Source organism: Mirounga angustirostris, unplaced genomic scaffold (assembly GCF_029215605.1).
Source record: "Mirounga angustirostris isolate CCGP_5_RB_7025 unplaced genomic scaffold, mMirAng1.0.hap1 SCAF_11, whole genome shotgun sequence".
NCBI classification, from domain to species: Eukaryota; Metazoa; Chordata; class Mammalia; order Carnivora; family Phocidae; genus Mirounga; species Mirounga angustirostris.
In genome coordinates, this window is record NW_026991719.1 from 69,840,865 (window position 1) to 69,859,542 (window position 18,678).

Here is an 18,678-nt window from a genome sequence, read left to right on the forward strand (position 1 = left end):
CTTTACCCCCTGTTCTAAGTTTTAACACATCAGAAATGTGATGATGATTTGTAGGCCCAGTGAAAATCTGAAGAATGGATAAAGATGATATGATTACTTCATATTTTAGTCCTTGGATCTTACATTTGTTCAGAGATAGGTTATTTTGACCTGATGTTCTACTCTTACTAATTTATACTAAAAAGTATCCTTGGTACAAGCCTGGGGTAAAATGGCTACAACACTGCTAAGATTTAGTCATTGTCTTCAAGTAAAATGCAGTCTGTGGGGTTCAAAATAGAGTGACAAAACAAATATAATTAAGTTAAGAAAGACTACATAAAGAGTGTCATAACAAGTAGTTCTTAAGAATGGCCAGGATTTTAGTAGAGAGGTTATTAATGGGGGTAATGGCATGGAGACAGGCAACCAGTTGAGTTTAGCTACATCAGAGTTCCTGAAGTAGAGTAGTGAATAGACACAAGGTTAGAAAAGTGATGGTGAATTTCCTCAGCGATGGGGCTTGGGGGAGGTGGGAGTATAATTTTTTTTATGTTTATATTCCTAGTACCTAGCATTGTGTTTGACTAATCTTTGTTTAAAGAATGGGAAAAATGTAAAAAAAAAAAAGTATATGTGTATATATATACACACACACATATATATAATAGATTTGTTTTTATGATTTTATAAGACTATTCTCTGATTTATAGATTTAAAATCATGTTCAGAACCATCCCTACGTAAGGATAAAATCACTCATTTTCAATTTTCCTTTTACTTTCTTGAAAGTATAATGCCATTATATTCCTCTGCAGTGGCATGAACAACATCCAGCTCTTTCTTCTGCTGTCTTCTGGTCAACATAAACCCTAAATAGATAGATACAGAGTTAAGACTGGTATGTTTAAAAGTAGAAACCATAAATAATTTAATTTTTTGTCCAATAAACTTGACATGTAAATTTGTGTAAGTTAAAGATGCAAAGTGTGTTACTTTGATGTATTTATAAATTGTAATATGATTGTCATTGTAATGATATTTATCATACTACATAATTATAGTACAATATCATCTATATTCATTGTACTGTGCTTTCAATCTCTATTGCTTATTTTTTACTCAATACAAGTTTGTACACTTAAACACCATCAATCTTATCTACCTCTGTCCCTTGGTTACTACCATTTTACTGTTCTTTACAGGTTTGACTTTTTAGATTCCACATATAAATGATTTCATACAGTACTTGTCGTTCTCTGATTTATCTCACTGATCATACTATGCTCAAGGGCCATCCATATTGTTACAAATAACAGGATATCATTCTTTCTCAGGGCTGAATAATATTCCATTGTGTATATGTACCACATTCTTTTTCATATTTTCATTCTTTGATGGGCATTTGAGTTGTTTACAAATCTTGGCAATTGTGAATAATGCTGCAATAAACATGGGAGTGCATATTTCTCATTGAAATCTTAATCTCTTCTTTTTGAGATTTTATCCATTTTTTTTTCTCATAAGAAAAACCTAATGTTAGAGCTCTAAAGCAGTGCTATCCAATAAAACTTTCTTCGATGATGAAGTGTTCTGTTTTGGTGCTGTTCAGTGTGATAGCCACTAGAGTCACGTGTATCTTTTGAGGCCTTGAACTGTGGTTAGGGGATGAAAGAACTGCATTCTCAATTTTATTTAATTTTAATTAATTGAACTACAAATTTAAATAACATATGTGAGTAGTGGCTACCATATTGGAGAGTATAGTTCTAAGGGTCCTAAGAAATTATCTGCTTGAGGTCTTTCATTTTACAAATAAGGAGATTTTGGCCCAGAGATTATGTAGTTGTTTAAGAACAGAACTGGGATTAAACACAGGTATCCAGATGCTCACATCAGTGGTATTACTAGAAATGAACACTTTGAAATTTTTTTGGACACTTTGAAATTTTTTTTTAAAGATTTTATTTATTTGACAGAGAGAGACACAGCAAGAGAGGGAACAGAAGCAGGGGGAGTGGGAGAGGGAGAAGCAGGCTCCCCGCAGAGCAGGGAGCCAGATGCGGGGCTCGATCCCAGGACCCCGGGATCGAAGGCAGACGCTTAATGACTGAGCCACCCAGGTGCCCCAGACACTTTGAAATTTTTAAGTTGCTAATCAAATTGTAATTATTACTTTTACTTCATTTATTGTGTTTAGTAGCAATTACCCAGTTCTCCTATCCTTTCTGCTTCCTCTACTTCACACACACCTATATTCTCTCCATCAAAAATAATATGTCTTTAGGGTGAAGTTTTCAAATTAATTTAACTAGGAAGTAGGTTTTCATTGTGTGTGATTTTAAATGACTTTTACATCTCAATTTTTGAAATTCCTTCTGGGGTCTCCACATTCAAGATGTTCAATGTGGGTAAAAGAATGATTCTGGTCATATAATCTAGAGTATTATTTTGATATAAGGTAATTATTTATTCATAATTTCCCTTGTAGTTTTAAGAGAAATAAGGTGGCAATATCTTATCTGTAGTAAATTATGCACTGGGAAATGATCACTGAACTTCAGAATTGTGCATTGTCAAAATTAGGAGGATGGGAGAAGATATTTGCAAATGATGTATCAGATAAAGGGCTATTATCCAAAATCTATAACAAACTTAATCAAACTCAACATCCAAAGAACAAATAATCCAAGCAAGAAATGGGCAGAAGCTATGAATAGACATTTCTCCAAAGAAGACATCCAAATGGCCAAAAGACACATAAAAAATGTTCCACATCCCTTGGCATCAGGGAAATACGAATCAAAACCACAGTGAGATACCACCTCACACCAGTCAGAATGGCTAAAATTAACAAGTCAGGAAACAACAAATGTTGGTAAGGATGCAGAGAAAGGGGAACCCTTTTACACTGTTGGTGGGAATGTAAGCTGGTGCAGCCACTCTGGAAAACAGTATGGAGGATCCTGAAGAAGTTGAAAATATAGCTATCCTGTGACCCAGCAATTGCACTACTAGGTATTTACCTCAAAGATACAAATGTAGTGAAACGAAGGGGCACCTGCACCCCACTGTTTATAGCAGCAGTGTCCACAATAGCCAACATGTGGAAAGAGCTGAGATGTCCATGGACACAGGAATGGATAAAGAAAATGTGGCATATATATACAATGGAATATTACTCAGCCATCAGAAAGGATGAATACTTATCATTTACATTGATGTGGGTGGAACTGGAGGGTATTATGCTGATCGAAATAAGTCAGTCAGAGAATGACAGTTATCATAAGGTTTCACTCAAATGTGGAATATGAGAAATAGGGCAGAGGACCATTGGGGAAAGGAGGGAAAACTGAATGGGAAGTCATCAGGGAGAAAAACCATGAGAGACTCTTAACTATAGGAAATAAACTGAGGGTTGCTAGAGTGGAGGTGGGTAGGTGGATGGGGTAATTGGGTGATGAGCATTAAGGAGGGCACATGATGTGATGAGCACTGGGTGTTATACGCAGCTGATAAATTATTGAACACTACATCTGAAAGTAATGATGTACTGTAAGTTGGCTAATTGAATTTAAATTTAAAAAAAGAAGCTAAGGATAATTGTTGGGGAGTAGTGGGAAATAAGACTACCTGTATAGATTGGAGATAGATTATGGACACCAGCCACAGATTATGGAAAGTACAAAATGGTTCTACATAGTGTTCTAGGCAAGAAGTTGCCAATTTTCTTGAGCAGAGTAGTAATCTGACTGACAAAAGAATGATTTTAGTTTGACAGTGGTGATTACAGTTGGTTGGAATTAGATGAGAATGGAGTGATGGCCTTTGGCTAAGGAGATTGGTGATGATGGAAATGATGATGATGATGGTTATAATTAATATGTATGAGCCCCTCTTCTCTGCTTGTTCCTGTGAGATAAGTAATATTGCAGTGTTTTAAAATTGACACCCATTCAAATCACTTGCCCAAAGCCACACCACTAGTAAGTAATATAGCTCAAATTTGAAACTAGGTCTCACTCTGAAGTCTCTCCTCTCTCCATTATTTTACCATCCAGGCAGTAAAGGCCTGGTCTCGGGTGGTGGACCCTATTGCACTCTGTACCTGCCTGTATAATAACATTCATCACAGTGGGCTCTTTTGATAGTATATATTTGTCTTCTCTACTAGACTGTGATTCTTTGAGGACATGGATTTTATCTTAATCATTTTAGTAACCCAGCACCTAAATTGTACATTAGGCACTTGAAAATGTTTGTTGAGGGGCGCCTGGGTGTCTCAGTCAGTTAAGCATCTGACTTCCTCAGGTCATGATCTCAGGGTCCTGGGATCACGCTCCCTGCTCAGTCTGCTTCTCCCTCTGCCCCTCCCCCAGCACATGCTTTCTCTCTCTCTCAAATAAATAAATAAAATCTTTTTTAAGAAATTGTTTGTTAAATGAAAGGATAGAGAGTACAGAGTAAGCAAGAGATATAAACAAACAATTTTTGTACTTGAGTGCAGTAGAATATTAAAGTTGGAATTCTAGAATTCTTTCTTCTGTTCTTGCCTTTTATCAGTATTAGTAAACTGCCCTCATTTCAACTGAAAAATGCTGTTGACAGATAATAATGGGATATATCCTAAGTTTCATAGGAGTTTTTAAAAATTTTTTATTATGGAAAATTTCAAACATTTACAAAAGTAAGATAACAATGTGAAATAAAATAATGTAATATAGCATAATATAATATAATATGTAATGTAACATGTAATATATGCCTATCCCCAAGCTTCAACAATAATCAAGTCCTGGCAAATCTTGTTTCATCTTTACCCCACCCCTGGAATATTTTGAAACAGATCCCAGACATATTTCATCTGTAAAAATATTAGCATATATCTCTTAAAAAACTGGAACTCTTTAAAAAATTATCATACATAAAAATTCCCTAATACCAAATATCTGGCCAATGTTAAAATATCCCTGAATATGAGGTTGGTTGGGAAGATGACATAGTGGGAGGACTCTGAGCTCACCTCCTCCCACAGATAGAACTAGATAACACTCACATCAGCTTAAATAACCCAGAAAATGATACGACAACTGGCAGGACAAACTCTGGAGATACAGCCTGGAAGGAGCAGTTTGAAAAACACCAGGGGTATATGGGAGGTAGTTATTTACTCACCTCAGAGCATGGCCCGGAGAGACAAGGATCATGGTGAGACCCCTCCAGGAACAAAGGAGATGGCAGGCACTAATTCCCTCCCCTGCCCCCAGGTATGAGCAGTGGACACTTGCTGTGACCAGAGCACCACACACACTCCTTACTTAACATCTTATACCAAGCCCTGCCCATCCCTCACCCAGCATACTTCTGTGGATCCTCATCTCCCAGTCTTGCTACACTTAGTCCTGGTGCTGCAAACCCCTCCCTCAGAAGATAGGAGCAAACCTTCCTAATACCACATCTCCCAACCTGTGTGTTTTGTAGGACCTCAGTTCCAGGGGTGCTGGGGGCAGGTCTCGTTTCACAAACAGACCACCACATACCATGTTAAAATGTGCCACAACCTGCTGGGGACCAAACACTGCTCACAATAAGCAAAGAGAACCTCTGCAGACAACTGGACTGAAGGAAAAAGAGGCCAAGACTCAACAGCAGAGCACATGCAACACACATAGGACACAGTACCTGAAATGCTAGGCCCTGGGGAACAGGGGACACTGCACTGCAGGGCACTACAGGATCTCTTTTTCTTAAGGCCATTACCTTCAAAAGCAAGAGACATAGCTAACTTTACTAACATACAGAAACAGACACACAAACAAAATTAGAAGACAGAGAAATATATCCCAAATGAAAGAACAAGACAAACCACAGCAAGAGACCTAAGCAAAACAAATATAAATAATATGGCTGATAGAGAATTTAAAGTAATGATCATAAAGATACTCAATGGACTTGAGAAGAGTGTGGAGGATATCAGAGAGACACTTCACAAAGAGATACAAAGGAACCAATCAGAGATGAAGAACACAATAAATGAAATTAAAAAGGCACTTAATGGAAAAAATAGGCTAGAGGAAGCAGAGGAACAAATTAACTACCTGGCAGACAGAGTAATGGGAAGTAACTAAGCTCAGCAAAGGAGAAGAAAATTATTCAAATTGAGAACAGTCTTAGGGAACTCAGTGACTTCATCAAACACTTCATCTGCATTATAGAGATCTCAGAAGAAGAAGATTGAGAAAAGGAGGCAGAAGATTTATTTGAAGAAATAAGAGCTGAATACTTCCCTAATTTGGGGAAGGAAACAGATACTCAGATCCAGGAGGCACAGAGATCCCCCAACAAAATCAACCAGAGGAGGTCCAAACCAAGACACATGGTAATTAAATGGCAAAAAAGTAGTGATAGAAGAGGGAGAGAACAGGAAGATGGCAGCAGAGTTGGAGGAACCTAGGTTCCTCTCTTCGCATGAATACAACTAAGTAACTATCATATCATCCTAAATACCCCAGAAATTGACCTGAAGACTGGCAGAAGAAACTTCACAACTAAAGGGAGAGAAGAGGCCACTCCAAGAAGGTAGGAAGTACAGGGATGTGGTTTAGGGGATAAACAGATCCTGGCTGCTGCAGTGGGGAGGGAGCTAAGGTTGTGGAGAGGGCAAAAGAGAGAGGAGCACATAGGGGAATGCACAAGGAGAATGTTTCTCCATAGCCACTGGCTTGGAAAATGAGAGGCACTGGATTTTGTGAGTTCATGCAATCAGTGGGGCTTAAAACCTGGAGTTTTAAAGGTCAGCGGGCTTGGTTGGGATAGAGCCGTGAGAGTATTACACTGCTCCTGAAGAGAAGAAAGGCAAACAGCCCAGGGTAGACAGCTCGGAAACAGTGATCTGAGGAGTGCCTGAGGCACACACTGGGGATATTATTCACCAGTCATGGAGACTCCTCTCCCAGAACAAAGGAGCTGGTTGACACCATTTCCCTCCCCAACCCCTTGGCATAAACAAAGACCAACCTGCCTTAAGCTGTGCAGCTCTGGCATGGGGCTGCCTAACTTGCATACACCAGCCACAGCCCCCTGTGCTCTTGTGGGCCTGCCCTTCTCAGTCATGCTTGCCTCAGTCCTAGCAGGGTGGGCCCATCCCCTCCTAAGACCAGCACAAACCCCTGCCCACACCCTGTGTCCCAAACAGTTCTGTAGGCCTCAGTTCTGGTGGAGGTGGTGACAAGTCTCATTTCATAACCAGACTAGATCACACCTAGTTAAAACTCATCACATTCAGGCCAGGGACCAAACACTGCCCATAGAAGGCAAGGAGAGCCTCTGCAGATGACTGGCCTGAAGGATAGAGCAGCTAGAACATAACAGCAGAACGCATACAACACACAATTGAGACACTCCTTGAAGTACCAGGCCCTGAGTACTACATGACCTCTTCATAAAGCCGTTACTTGCAGCAGCAGTACGTAACTGACTTTTCTAACACAGGGAAGAAAGCAGAGATGTAGACAAAATGCCAAAATGGAGAATTTATCCCAAATGAAAGAATGAAATCTTATGGCCAGAGATCTTAGTGAAACAGATAGAAATAACATGCCTGATGGAGAATTTAAAGCAGTGATCGTAAGTATACACACTGGACATGAGAAAAGAATGGAAAACATCACAGAGACTATTACCACAATGATAAAAGATAAAAAAAGAATCAGAGATGAAGAATGTAATAAACCAGATTAGGAACATATTAATGCAATGAACAGCAGGCTGGAAGATGCAGAGGAATTAATTAGTGACCCAGAAAACAACATAATGGAAAGCAGTGAGGCTGAAAAAAGGAATTACACAAAACAAAAATAGACTTAGGGAACTCAGTGACTCCACCAAATGTAGTAACATTTGTATTCTAGGAGTCCCAGAAAAAGAGAGGGAAGTGGGGGCAGAAATTTTTGAAGAGCTAATAGCTGAAAACGTCTCTATTCTGGGAAAGGAAACAAATATCCAGATCCAGGAGGCACACAGAACTCCCATCACAATCAACAAAAGCAGGCCCACACCAAGACGTATTTTAATTAAATTTGAAAAATGTACTGGTAAAACTTCTTAAAAGCAGCAAGACAAAAGAAGTCCTAAACTTACAAGGGAAAACCCATAAGGCTAGCTGGAGATTTCTCAAAGAGAAACTTGGTAAGCCAGAAGAGAGTGGCATGATACATTCAAAGTGCTGAATGGGAAAAATCTGCAACAGAGAATACTCAATCTAGCAAGGCTAGCTATCCCAGCTCTGCAAGAAATATTAAAGGGGACTCTGAATGGAAAGGAGAGACCAAAAGTGACAGTATTAAGGCAGGAAGCACAAAAGCAGTAAAAATGACTATTTCTGTAAAAAGACAGTCAAAGAACTCACACACAAAAAGGACAAATGTAATAACATATACCTAAAACATGAGGAGGAGAGGAAGAACGAATGGGTTGATACTTGAACGACCATGAACTTAAAAGAGACTGCTATTTGCAGAAGAGGTTACATAGAAAGTTAGTGGTAACCATCTATCAAAAACCATTAATACATATGCTAAGGATAAAGGGAAAGAAATCCAAATATATCACTAAAGAAAATCAGTGAAACTTGAGAGAAATACAAGAAAGGAACAGGAAAAATTTCCAGAAAAAAACACAAAACGAGGAATAAAATTGCAATACATACATATCTATTAATAATTACTTTGTTATATGGACTCAGTGCTCCAATCAAAAGATTTATGGTGTCAGATTGTATAAAAGAAACCAGACCAGGGTGCCTGGATGGCTCAGTCGGTTAAGTGTCTGCCTTCAGATCAGGTCATGAACCCAGGGTCCTGGGATCGAGCCCTGCATTGGGCTCCCTGCTCAGCGGGGAGCCTGCTTTTCCCTCTGCCGCTCCTCCCTGCTTGTGCTCTCTGTCTCTGAAATAAATAAATAAAAATCTTAAAAAAAAATAAGCCAGACCCATCTCTATGCTACTTACAAGAGACTCATTATAGACTTAAAGACACTTGCAGATTGAAAGTGAGGGGATGGAGAAATGTTTGTCATGCAAATGGGTGTCAAAAGAAAGCTGGAATAGCAATAGTTATATTGGACAAACTAGATTTTAAAGCAGAGACTGCCACAAGGCACAATAATGGCATTGTATAATAATAAAGGGGACAATCCAGCAAGAAGATAGAGGAGTTGTAAATATTTATGCACCCAAAATGGGAGCACCCAAATACATAGAACGATTAATAAGAAACACTAAGGAACTAATCAATAGTACTACAATAACAAATAGTATGGGACTTTAACACCCCACTTATATTAATGGACAGATCATCCAAACAGAAAATCAGCAAGGAAACAATGGCTTTGAATGACACACTGGACCAGATTGATTGAACAGATATATTCAGGACTTTCCATCCTAAAACAGCAGAATACACATTCTTTTCAAGTGTACATGGAACATTCTCCAGAATAGGTTACATATTATGTCACAAAAAATGGCCTCAACAAATACAAGATTGAAGTCATACCATGCAACTTTTCTGACCACAGTGCTATGAAACTTGGTCAACCACAAGAAATAATTTGGAAAGTACACAAGTACATGGAGGTTAAGTAACATGGTACCAAACAATGAATGGGTCAAGCAGGAAATAAAAAATAAAAAAAAGATATTGAAACAAATGAAAATTAAAACACAACTACCAAAATGTTTGGGATGCATCAAAAGCAGTCCTAAGAAGGAAGTATGTAGCAATACAGGCCTACCTCAAGAAACAGGAACAATCTCAACCTAATCTTACACCTAAAGGAACTAGAAGAAAAGCAACAAAGGAAGCCTAAGGCCTGTAGAAGGAAGGAAATAATAAAAGAATAGAGCAGAAACAAATGATATAGAAACTAAGAAAACAGTAGAACAGATCAATGAAACCAGGAGCCGATTCTTTGAAAACATCAATAAAATTGATAAATCTCTAGCCAGACTTATCAAAAAAGAAAAGGACTCAAATAAATAAAACCATAAATGAAAGTGGAGAAATATCAACCAACAGCAGAGAAATACAAATAATTATAACAGAATAGTATGAAAAACTATATGCTAAATAATTGGACAACCTAGAAGAGATGGATAAATTCCTAGAAACATATCAACTGTTAAAACTGAAACAGGAAGAAAAAGAAAATTTGAACAGACCAATCACCAGCAAAGAAATTGAATCAGTAATCAAGAATCTCCCAACAAAGTCCAGGACCAGATGGCTTCATGGGAGAATTCTACCAAACACTTAAAGAAGAGTTAATACTTATTCTTCTTAAACAATTCCAAAAATAGAAATGGAAGGAAAAACTTACAAATTATTCTATCAGGCCAGCATTACCCTGATACAAAAATGAGATACATATACCACAAAAAAAACAACTGCAGGCCAATATCTCTGATGAACATAGATGCAAAAATCCTCAACAAAGTACTAGCTATCAAATCTAAGCATACATTGAAAAAATTATTCACCACAGTCAAGTGGGATTTATTCCTAGATAGCAAGGGTGGTTCAGTATTCACAAATCAATCAATGTGATACACTACATTAATAAAGAAAGAATAAGAACCATATGATCCTCTCAATAGATAACAGAAAAATCATTCGACAAACTACAACATCCATTTATGTTAAAAAGACTAAACAAAGTAGGTTTAGAGGGAACATACCTCAACATAATAAAGGCCATATGCTAAAAACCCACAGCTAATATCATCCTCAATGGGGAAAATACTGAGAGCATTTCACCTAGGGTCAGGAACACAACAGCAATGTCCACTCTCACCACTGTTATTTAATATATTACTGGAAGTGCTAGCCACAGCAATCAGACAACAAAAAGAAATAAAAGGCATCCAAATCAGCAAGTAAGAAGTCAGACTTTCACTATTTGCAGGGTGCTATATATAGATAAATTAAAACACCCCACCAAAAAGCTGCTAGAACTGATAAAAGAATTCAGTAAAGTTGCAGTATACAAAATCAATGTACAGACATTACTCCATTTCTATACACCAGTAATGAAATAGCAGAAAGAGAAATGAAGGAATAAGTCCTATTTACAATTGAATTGAAAACAGTAAGCTACCTTGCAGTAAACCTAACCAAAGAGGTGAAAGTCCTGTACTCTGAAAACTACAAAACACCATTAAAGAAATTGAAGATGACACGAAGGAATGGGAGGACATTTCATGCTCAGGGACTGAAAGAACAAATATTGGTAAAATATCTATAGTACCCAAAGCAATCTACACATTTCCTGCAATCCCTGTCAAAGTAGCAACATCATTTTTCTCAGACCTAGAGCAAATAATCCTACAATTTGTATGGAACCACAAAAGACCCTGAATAGCCAAAGCAATCTTGTAGAAGAAAAGTACAGCTGGAGGCATCACAATTGTGGTCAAATTATTTTACAAAGCTTTAGTGATCAAAACAGTATGGTACTGGCATAAAAATAGAATAGAATAGAGTAGAACAGAATAGAATAGAATAGAAAACCCAGAAATGAACCCACAATTATATGGTCAATTAATCTTTGACAAGGGAGAAAGGAATATCCAATGGGAAAAAGACAAGTCTCTTCAACAAGTGTTGTTCAGAAAACTGGATAGCAACATGCAAAAGAATGAAATTGGACCACTTTCTTACACCATACACAAAAATAAATTGTAAATGGATTAAAGACCTAAATGTGAGACCTGAAACTATAAAAATCCTAGAAGGGAACACAGGCATTAACTTCTTTGATATTGGCTATAGCAACTTCTTTCTAGATATGTCTCTTGAGGCAAGGGAAACAAGCAAAAATAAACTATTGGGACATCATCAAAATAAAAAGCTTCTGCATAGTGAAGGAAAAAAATCAACAAAACTAAAAGTCAACCTATGGAATAGGAGAAGATATTTGCAAGTTACATATCTGATAAAGGGTTAGTACCCACAATACATAAGGAACTTATAAAATTCAACACCTAAGAAATGAATAATCCAATTAAAATGTGCAGAAGACATGGATAGACGTTTTTCCAAAGAAGACATACAGATGGCACACAGACACATGAAAAGATGTTCACCATCACTGATCATTAGGGAAATCCAAATCAAAACTAGAATATCACCTCACACTTGTCAGAATGCGTAAAATCGAAAACATTAGAAGTGTTAGCCAGGATGTGGAGAAAAAGGAACACTCTTGCACCATTGGTGGGAATGCGAACTGGTGCAGCCACTATGTGAAATGTTATGAAGGTTTTTCAAATAATTAAAAATAGAAGTACCCTATGGTCCCGTAATTGCATTACTGGGTATTCACACAAAAAATGCTAATTCAAAGGGATATATGCACCCCTATGTTTATTGCAGCATTATTTACAGTACATAAACTGTGGAAGCAGCCAAATGCCCATCAGTAGATGAATGGATAAAGAAAATCTGTGTATATATAAATTTTTATACACACACACACACACACAATGGGATATTGTTCAGCCATGGAAAGAATGAAATCTTACCATTTGCAGCAACATGGATGGAGCTAGAGTGTGTAATGCTAAGTGAAATAAGTCAGAGAAAGACAAGTACCATTTGATGTCACTCATATGTAGACTTTAAGAAACAAAACAAATGAAGAAGGGAAAAAAAAAAAAAGACCCAGAAATAGACTATTAACTATGGAGACCAAACTAATGGTTACCCGAGGGGAGGTGGGTGGGCAATGGGTGAAACAGGTGACAGTTATTAAAGAATACATTTTAAAAATAATCCCTGAATGTATCATAACTTTTTAAAGTCCATTTTAAAATTCTTGTTCCAAACAGTATCTATATGTTAGAATTTATTGATTTTAAGTCTCATAAGTCTGTTCCTCCATTTTGCTTCATTTATTTATTGAGGAAATCAGGTCATGTCGTTTTCCCTTTAGAGTTTCCGAATTCCTGAATTTTAATGAGTTCCCATGGTGCCTTTTAACATGTTTCACTGTATTTATATCCTCTGTCATAATAATAGGATAGCTAACTGATAATTCCTATTTAAGTTGAGATCTAGAAGATTTTGCTTTAACTTCATCAATCTTTGTCCCATATGAAAATCTCAAATCTTTCAAATTCCAGTGCACTTTGTCTTATTCTACAAAACAACACACACAAGAGTTTCCTTATAAAATGGCAACATGGCCTCTAAAAGTATGATTATTAGAAACATATTATTAAATACATTATTAAGAACAGTTTTAAAATTTTTGTTGTTTTTGCATTTGTATTTTTTGCTGTTTTCTCCTCTTTGGTTATATTGTTGCCCATTAGGGATGGACAATCAATTACTTGGTTGTAATCACTGTGAATTGTTCCTCTCTTTGATCATTGCCTCTGCATTGTTTGTTGATTTCATTTTCCATTTAGTTTTCAGGGCTTAACCTTTTTAACTTTAAGTTTTTTTAAGATTTTATTTATTTTAGAGGGCGAAAGAGAGAGAAAGCAAGAGTGTGTGAACAGGGGAGGGGCAGAGGGAGAGGGAGAGAAGCAGACTCCCTGCTGAGCGCAGAGCCCAACGTGGGGCACAATCCCAGGACCCTGAGATCATGACCTGAGCTGATATCAAGAGTCAGATGCTTAACCTACTGAGCCACCCAGGCACCCCTTTTAATTTTTAAATTTAAAAAAATTTTATACTTATCACAGGACTCTTGATTTATTTCTTTTTTTAAATTTAAATTCAATTAGCCAACATATAGTACATCATTAGTTTCAGATGTGGAGTTTAGTAATTCATCGGTTGGATATAACACCCAGGACTCTTGATTTAATACAAAAAATCCTTTGCTACATGATGATACATCTCTAAAGCAGAACTAATAATTAGGACTGGTTTTATATTAGACTAATAAATATGTAGTCTTTATTACAAAATAGGTAACAAAAATTCTTATAAAGAAAACTTTACATTTCAATTCTCTTTGTAAAGTAGAAAATAACCCATATGTTTATGTTCCCAAGTGAACATGGATAAGGCATTTACCCATTCTGACAAGTGTGAGGTGACATCTCATTCTAGTTTTGATTTGGATTTCCCTAATGATCCCTTCTGTGATCTAATTAGTCCTACATTTTTTTTTCACTTTTTTTGATGCTGCTGCTATTTAAAATGGCTCCCATGCATAGTGCACAAGTGCTATTAGTATTTTTAAGTGCAAGAAATACGTGATATGCCTTATAGAGAAAATATTTGTGTTGAGTATACTTCGTTTAGGCATGAGTTACAGTGCTGTTGACTTTAAGTTTAATGTTAATGAATTAACTATATATTAAATAAGGAGTTTTTAAACAGAAACACATATAAATAAAGGTTACATATTGGTCAGTTGATAATAAATGTAACCAGAGGCTTGCAAGAAATTAACGCTTAGTTTTCCCTAGGAGCAATGTTTCAGTTTTCACAGCTATTTTATGGAATGCAACTACTGCAAATAATGAGAATCAACTGTATTTTGATTACAGAAGTGCATGGAAAGGTTGAGTCTTATGTGCGAGTTAATCTGATGCTCATCTTCAGTCTTGGTTTTTGTAAATCTCTGTATGATAGAATTCTGTTCTAGAACCTGTTATCTTTTGGAGGAAGCCAATTTTTCTCTGTCACTGATTTTAAACAAGTCGTTAATAATTTTGAATTGACAGGTCATTATTTTGAAGTTACAAATAATTTTAATGCAAGATCTTCTTGTGAAAAGTAGGATTGCCTTTGTTCAATTTTAATGCTATTTAATTAATGGCCTTATGGGACTGTAGGTTTGTATAGTACCCTCAAGCTCTGATATTTTTTGAATGTCTTATTTCATTTTCTAAATCAGGAGTTGGCTTTTTTTTCTGTAAAGGATTAGATAGCAAATTTGTTAGACTCTACAAAACAGAAGGTCACATATTCTTTGTTTCTTATTTTTGTTTTCACTATTCTTTAAATATTAAAAAAAAAATGAAAATAGGACACCTGGGTGGCTCAGTTGCTTAGGCATCTGCCTTTGGCTCAGGTCATGATCCCAAGTTTCTGGGATCAAGTCCCGCATGGGGCTCCTTACTCAGTGGAGAGCCTGCTTCTCCCTCTGCCTGCCACTCTCCCTGCTTGTGCTCATCGTGCACTCTCTCTCTCTGACAAATAAATAAATAAAATCTTTAAAAATTAAAAAAAAAAAAAGGAAAACATTCTTAGCTCAGAGACCAGACCAGATTTAGCATAGAGCTGTAATTTGCCAGTTCCTATTCTAAATTTTTCATGTGTTATGCAGTCAGCTGCCTCTCTTTGGGTAGGGAATCCCTTCTTCATCAGTATAACCTGTGTTTGAAAAAGCCTGAGGATGCATGTGCCTGTTTTCTTTTGATCAAAATCTTGGCCTTTTCTATTTTGAGACAACAAGTATGCTGTATTTTATTGTTATTACAGATCTCAGCCAGAGCCTGATTAGCATCAAATACATCTGAGAAGAAAAATGAGGAGTAAGTTGCAGCCACTTAACAACTTTATTCAGCAAGGAAAGATTGGGGAGCTAAAATTAATTGTCCATTTACCAAGTACAAGCCATTTTTATATAATTATTTATTTAATCTTCATGATAACCATATAAAAGGAAGGCATTTCCATGTTTTTCAGATAAATAAACTGAGACTCTAAGGTAGCACTATCCAGTAGGATTTTTTTCAATGATGGAATTACTGTGTATTTGTCTCTACAGTACACTGTTGAGCACTTGAAATGGAGCTAATGTGATTAAGGATATAATTTTTAAATTTTATTTATTATTTAAATTTAAATAACCATAAGTAGCTAGTAGTTACCATATTGTGCAGCATAACTCTAAGAACTTAAGTTACTTGCCCAGATAAAACAGTTCCACAACTGGAATTCAAAACCAGGTCTGTGTAACTCCTAAGCTCATGGTTTTACCATTATGCCACACTGCCTCATTAGTAAAAGGTGGATGGGCCCTACCCTACTGAATAGAAAATATAGTGAATTTACTTAGGCATTTTTCAAAATATGTTAACTTTTTAGCCACTAGTTCAGTTAATCTAGACTCTGGAGCCCTGGGTCATAAATATCAAGTAACACCTATGAATTTATTTTATTGTCTATATATTATTATTGTATTATGTGAAGATGACTATACTCTGAGAAGATTAGGGTAATTGAAATTTTTTTAGATATTAGCATACTTCAACTGTTTTTTTGTATTTAAGGAATAAGGTCTAGTCAGCTGTTTTTAAAATAGCTTTTAAATGTGAGAATTTACATTCTTTAATCACTTCAGAGAGATATTAACAAAATTTCTCAGGTGCATGGGAGAGCATCCTTGATGGCATCAGCTTTAATTTTTTTTATTGAGAAATGACATAGGTATGATGTAGAAATCTTATTTCATTAGTGAATACTGAGTATAAGGAAATCAAATGTGATGTCTTTTGGGAAGGTAGGCCTAGATAAATTACTCTGTGATGCTGATAATATATATCAGAGGGAGGCTTGAAGGGAAAATAACAGTGAACAAAATTTTTATTAGCATTGAGTCTTCATTTTACCCTGTCTGAAGTCTCAGTCTAAATCAGTCATGACTGGCTTAAACAGGAAGTAGCCTAACTAAAGTCTCTAGCTTCTCTTATTCTGCTCAGAAAATATTGAAAAATGTGTCAGAAATGAAGTATAGGCACTATCACTGTTATCAGAGAACATTTAGAGTCCTTTGACTAGTATTTCTTCCAGTTCTTATATAATTTCACTTCTGTGTAAGCCAAAGAGACCTCTTTCCTCTGGATGTCCTTTGTCAATTTCAGCCTTTCCTATGTAAAGAAAATATGTGTTCCCTGGAAAGCTTTTCAGCCGGCCTTAAATGGATAATCTTTGGGGAATATTTTGATACCTGAATGACACTGGAGCACTTTGTTCTTAGAGCCAGTGATTTTCTTGCATTATTTTTTTTGTTTGTTTAAATATTTATTAATTTTAGAGATCGGGAGAGAAAGAGAGCATGAGCTGAAGGGGCAGAGGGAGAGAGAATCTCATGCAGACTCTGTGCTCAGCACAGAGCCCAGTGCAGGGCTTGATCTCACAACCCTGAGATCAAGACCTGAGCCAAAACCAAGAGTCGTAGCTTAGCTGACTCTGCCACGCTGGTGCCCCTTTCCTGCATTCTTAATTCAAATCAAGTTATATCCAAAACAAAGTTCACTTTGGCTTAAATAAAGCATGAGGTAGGTAAAAAGTGAATGTTTTGGAAAGTTAGGAACAAAGGATTTGTAATGGAAGGAAATTATTTTTATAAATAAATATAAGTCGTATTTCAAGATACAACTTGAATCATTCAGTACTCCAGATCACCCTTATCTTTTACTTTCTCCATAGCATTTATCAATTTCTAATATATTATTTATTTATTGTGTTTATTATCTGTCTGTGCTCCACTAGAATGTCATCTCCAGAAGAGCAAGAATCTTCGTTTTGTTTATCGATACAGCCTAAGCACTGAGACCAGTGGTCTGACACGTATTTGTGTACTAAGTGACTACCATGATCTATCCCACTGAATCCTTCAAATTTTGTATTTACTTCTTGGTAATTATTTTATTGGTATATTCCATATGAAGTAGACAGTTAACTAATAAAAATAATTACTATCTAGGATGATATGAGAATTTTAGGAATTATACTGTAAAAATATATGCAGCAATTTGGAGTGCTTGTGTTTTTAATACTTTAAATAAAACCCATAGTGTTGCTTGGATACTCCCAAAATGTATCAGGAAATGGAGGATGGGGAGCTTTTCAATTAAAAATAATGATATATCTTTCTCAGATGGGAAAGCTGACAACCATACCTGGAGGTCTGATATGTGCATCTATAACTGTGCATGCAGCTAAAGAAGAAGAATACAAAAAGCAGCTAGTAAAACCAGAGCAGGTAATTTGCCTACAAAAGTTTGTGCATTTTGTATAACATAAATATGATGCAAAAGCCATGAGTGTTTTTATTTTTGACTTCTCTCTCTTCATCAAAAATGTATTTGAAGTATTTGTTAGGCACATTTTATTAAGTTGAAAGAAATAGTCGTAGGGTGTGTCAAAATAAACACTGTATTTATTATATTTAAATCAAACATCTAAAATTCTAACTCCAGTGAAAAAAATTAGTGATTTTTCTTAGTGAATAATCAATTAGTAGTACAGGATCTTAGTACTTAGAAGCAGTCTGATTTTTTTTCTTGACAAATTTATACAAGTACACCTGATACTTGAAAACCTTAGTTTAAGAAATTCATTAAGATCTCAGCTTTGAAAGTGACCTTAGATGTTTTCTAGTGCAGTCTTCTGTGGTACTGTAATCCCCTCTACAATAGGCACACTAAGTGGCCATTTATCTTCTATAACAATAAAATTCTGGAAAAAGGAACCTAAGGCAGTCTATCCATTTTCTGGCAGCTCTCATTCAGCTTGAGGTCCTTCCTTATGTCAGACACAGCCGTGTCTCATAATAAGTTCTGTCCTTTGGCCTTGTATCTCTTGGCATTGGTACCATATAGAAAAATTCTCATCCCTCTTCCACAAAACAACTCTTCAGATATCAGTTACACTTTAAGTAATTTTGTATCCT

At 36.3% G+C, this 18,678-nt stretch overlaps 1 protein-coding gene across 5 annotated transcripts in view; it reads left to right on the forward strand.

The window, feature by feature from the left end:
- Nucleotides 1-18,678, forward strand: part of APOOL (apolipoprotein O like) — a 138,444-nt gene that overhangs the window by 29,670 nt on the left and 90,096 nt on the right. For 3 of the 5 annotated variants that reach the window (XM_045879949.3, XM_064574299.1, XM_064574297.1), the window contains exon 2: nucleotides 17,884-17,988. The exons of 1 other annotated variant lie outside the window; for it this stretch is intronic. In XM_045879949.3, coding sequence (XP_045735905.1) covers nucleotides 17,884-17,988 — 105 coding nt within the window. Of the gene's footprint in view, nucleotides 1-15,479; nucleotides 15,533-17,883; nucleotides 17,989-18,678 lie in introns of all 5 variants that reach the window. One more of the 5 variants, XM_045879959.3, reaches the window with a different exon arrangement.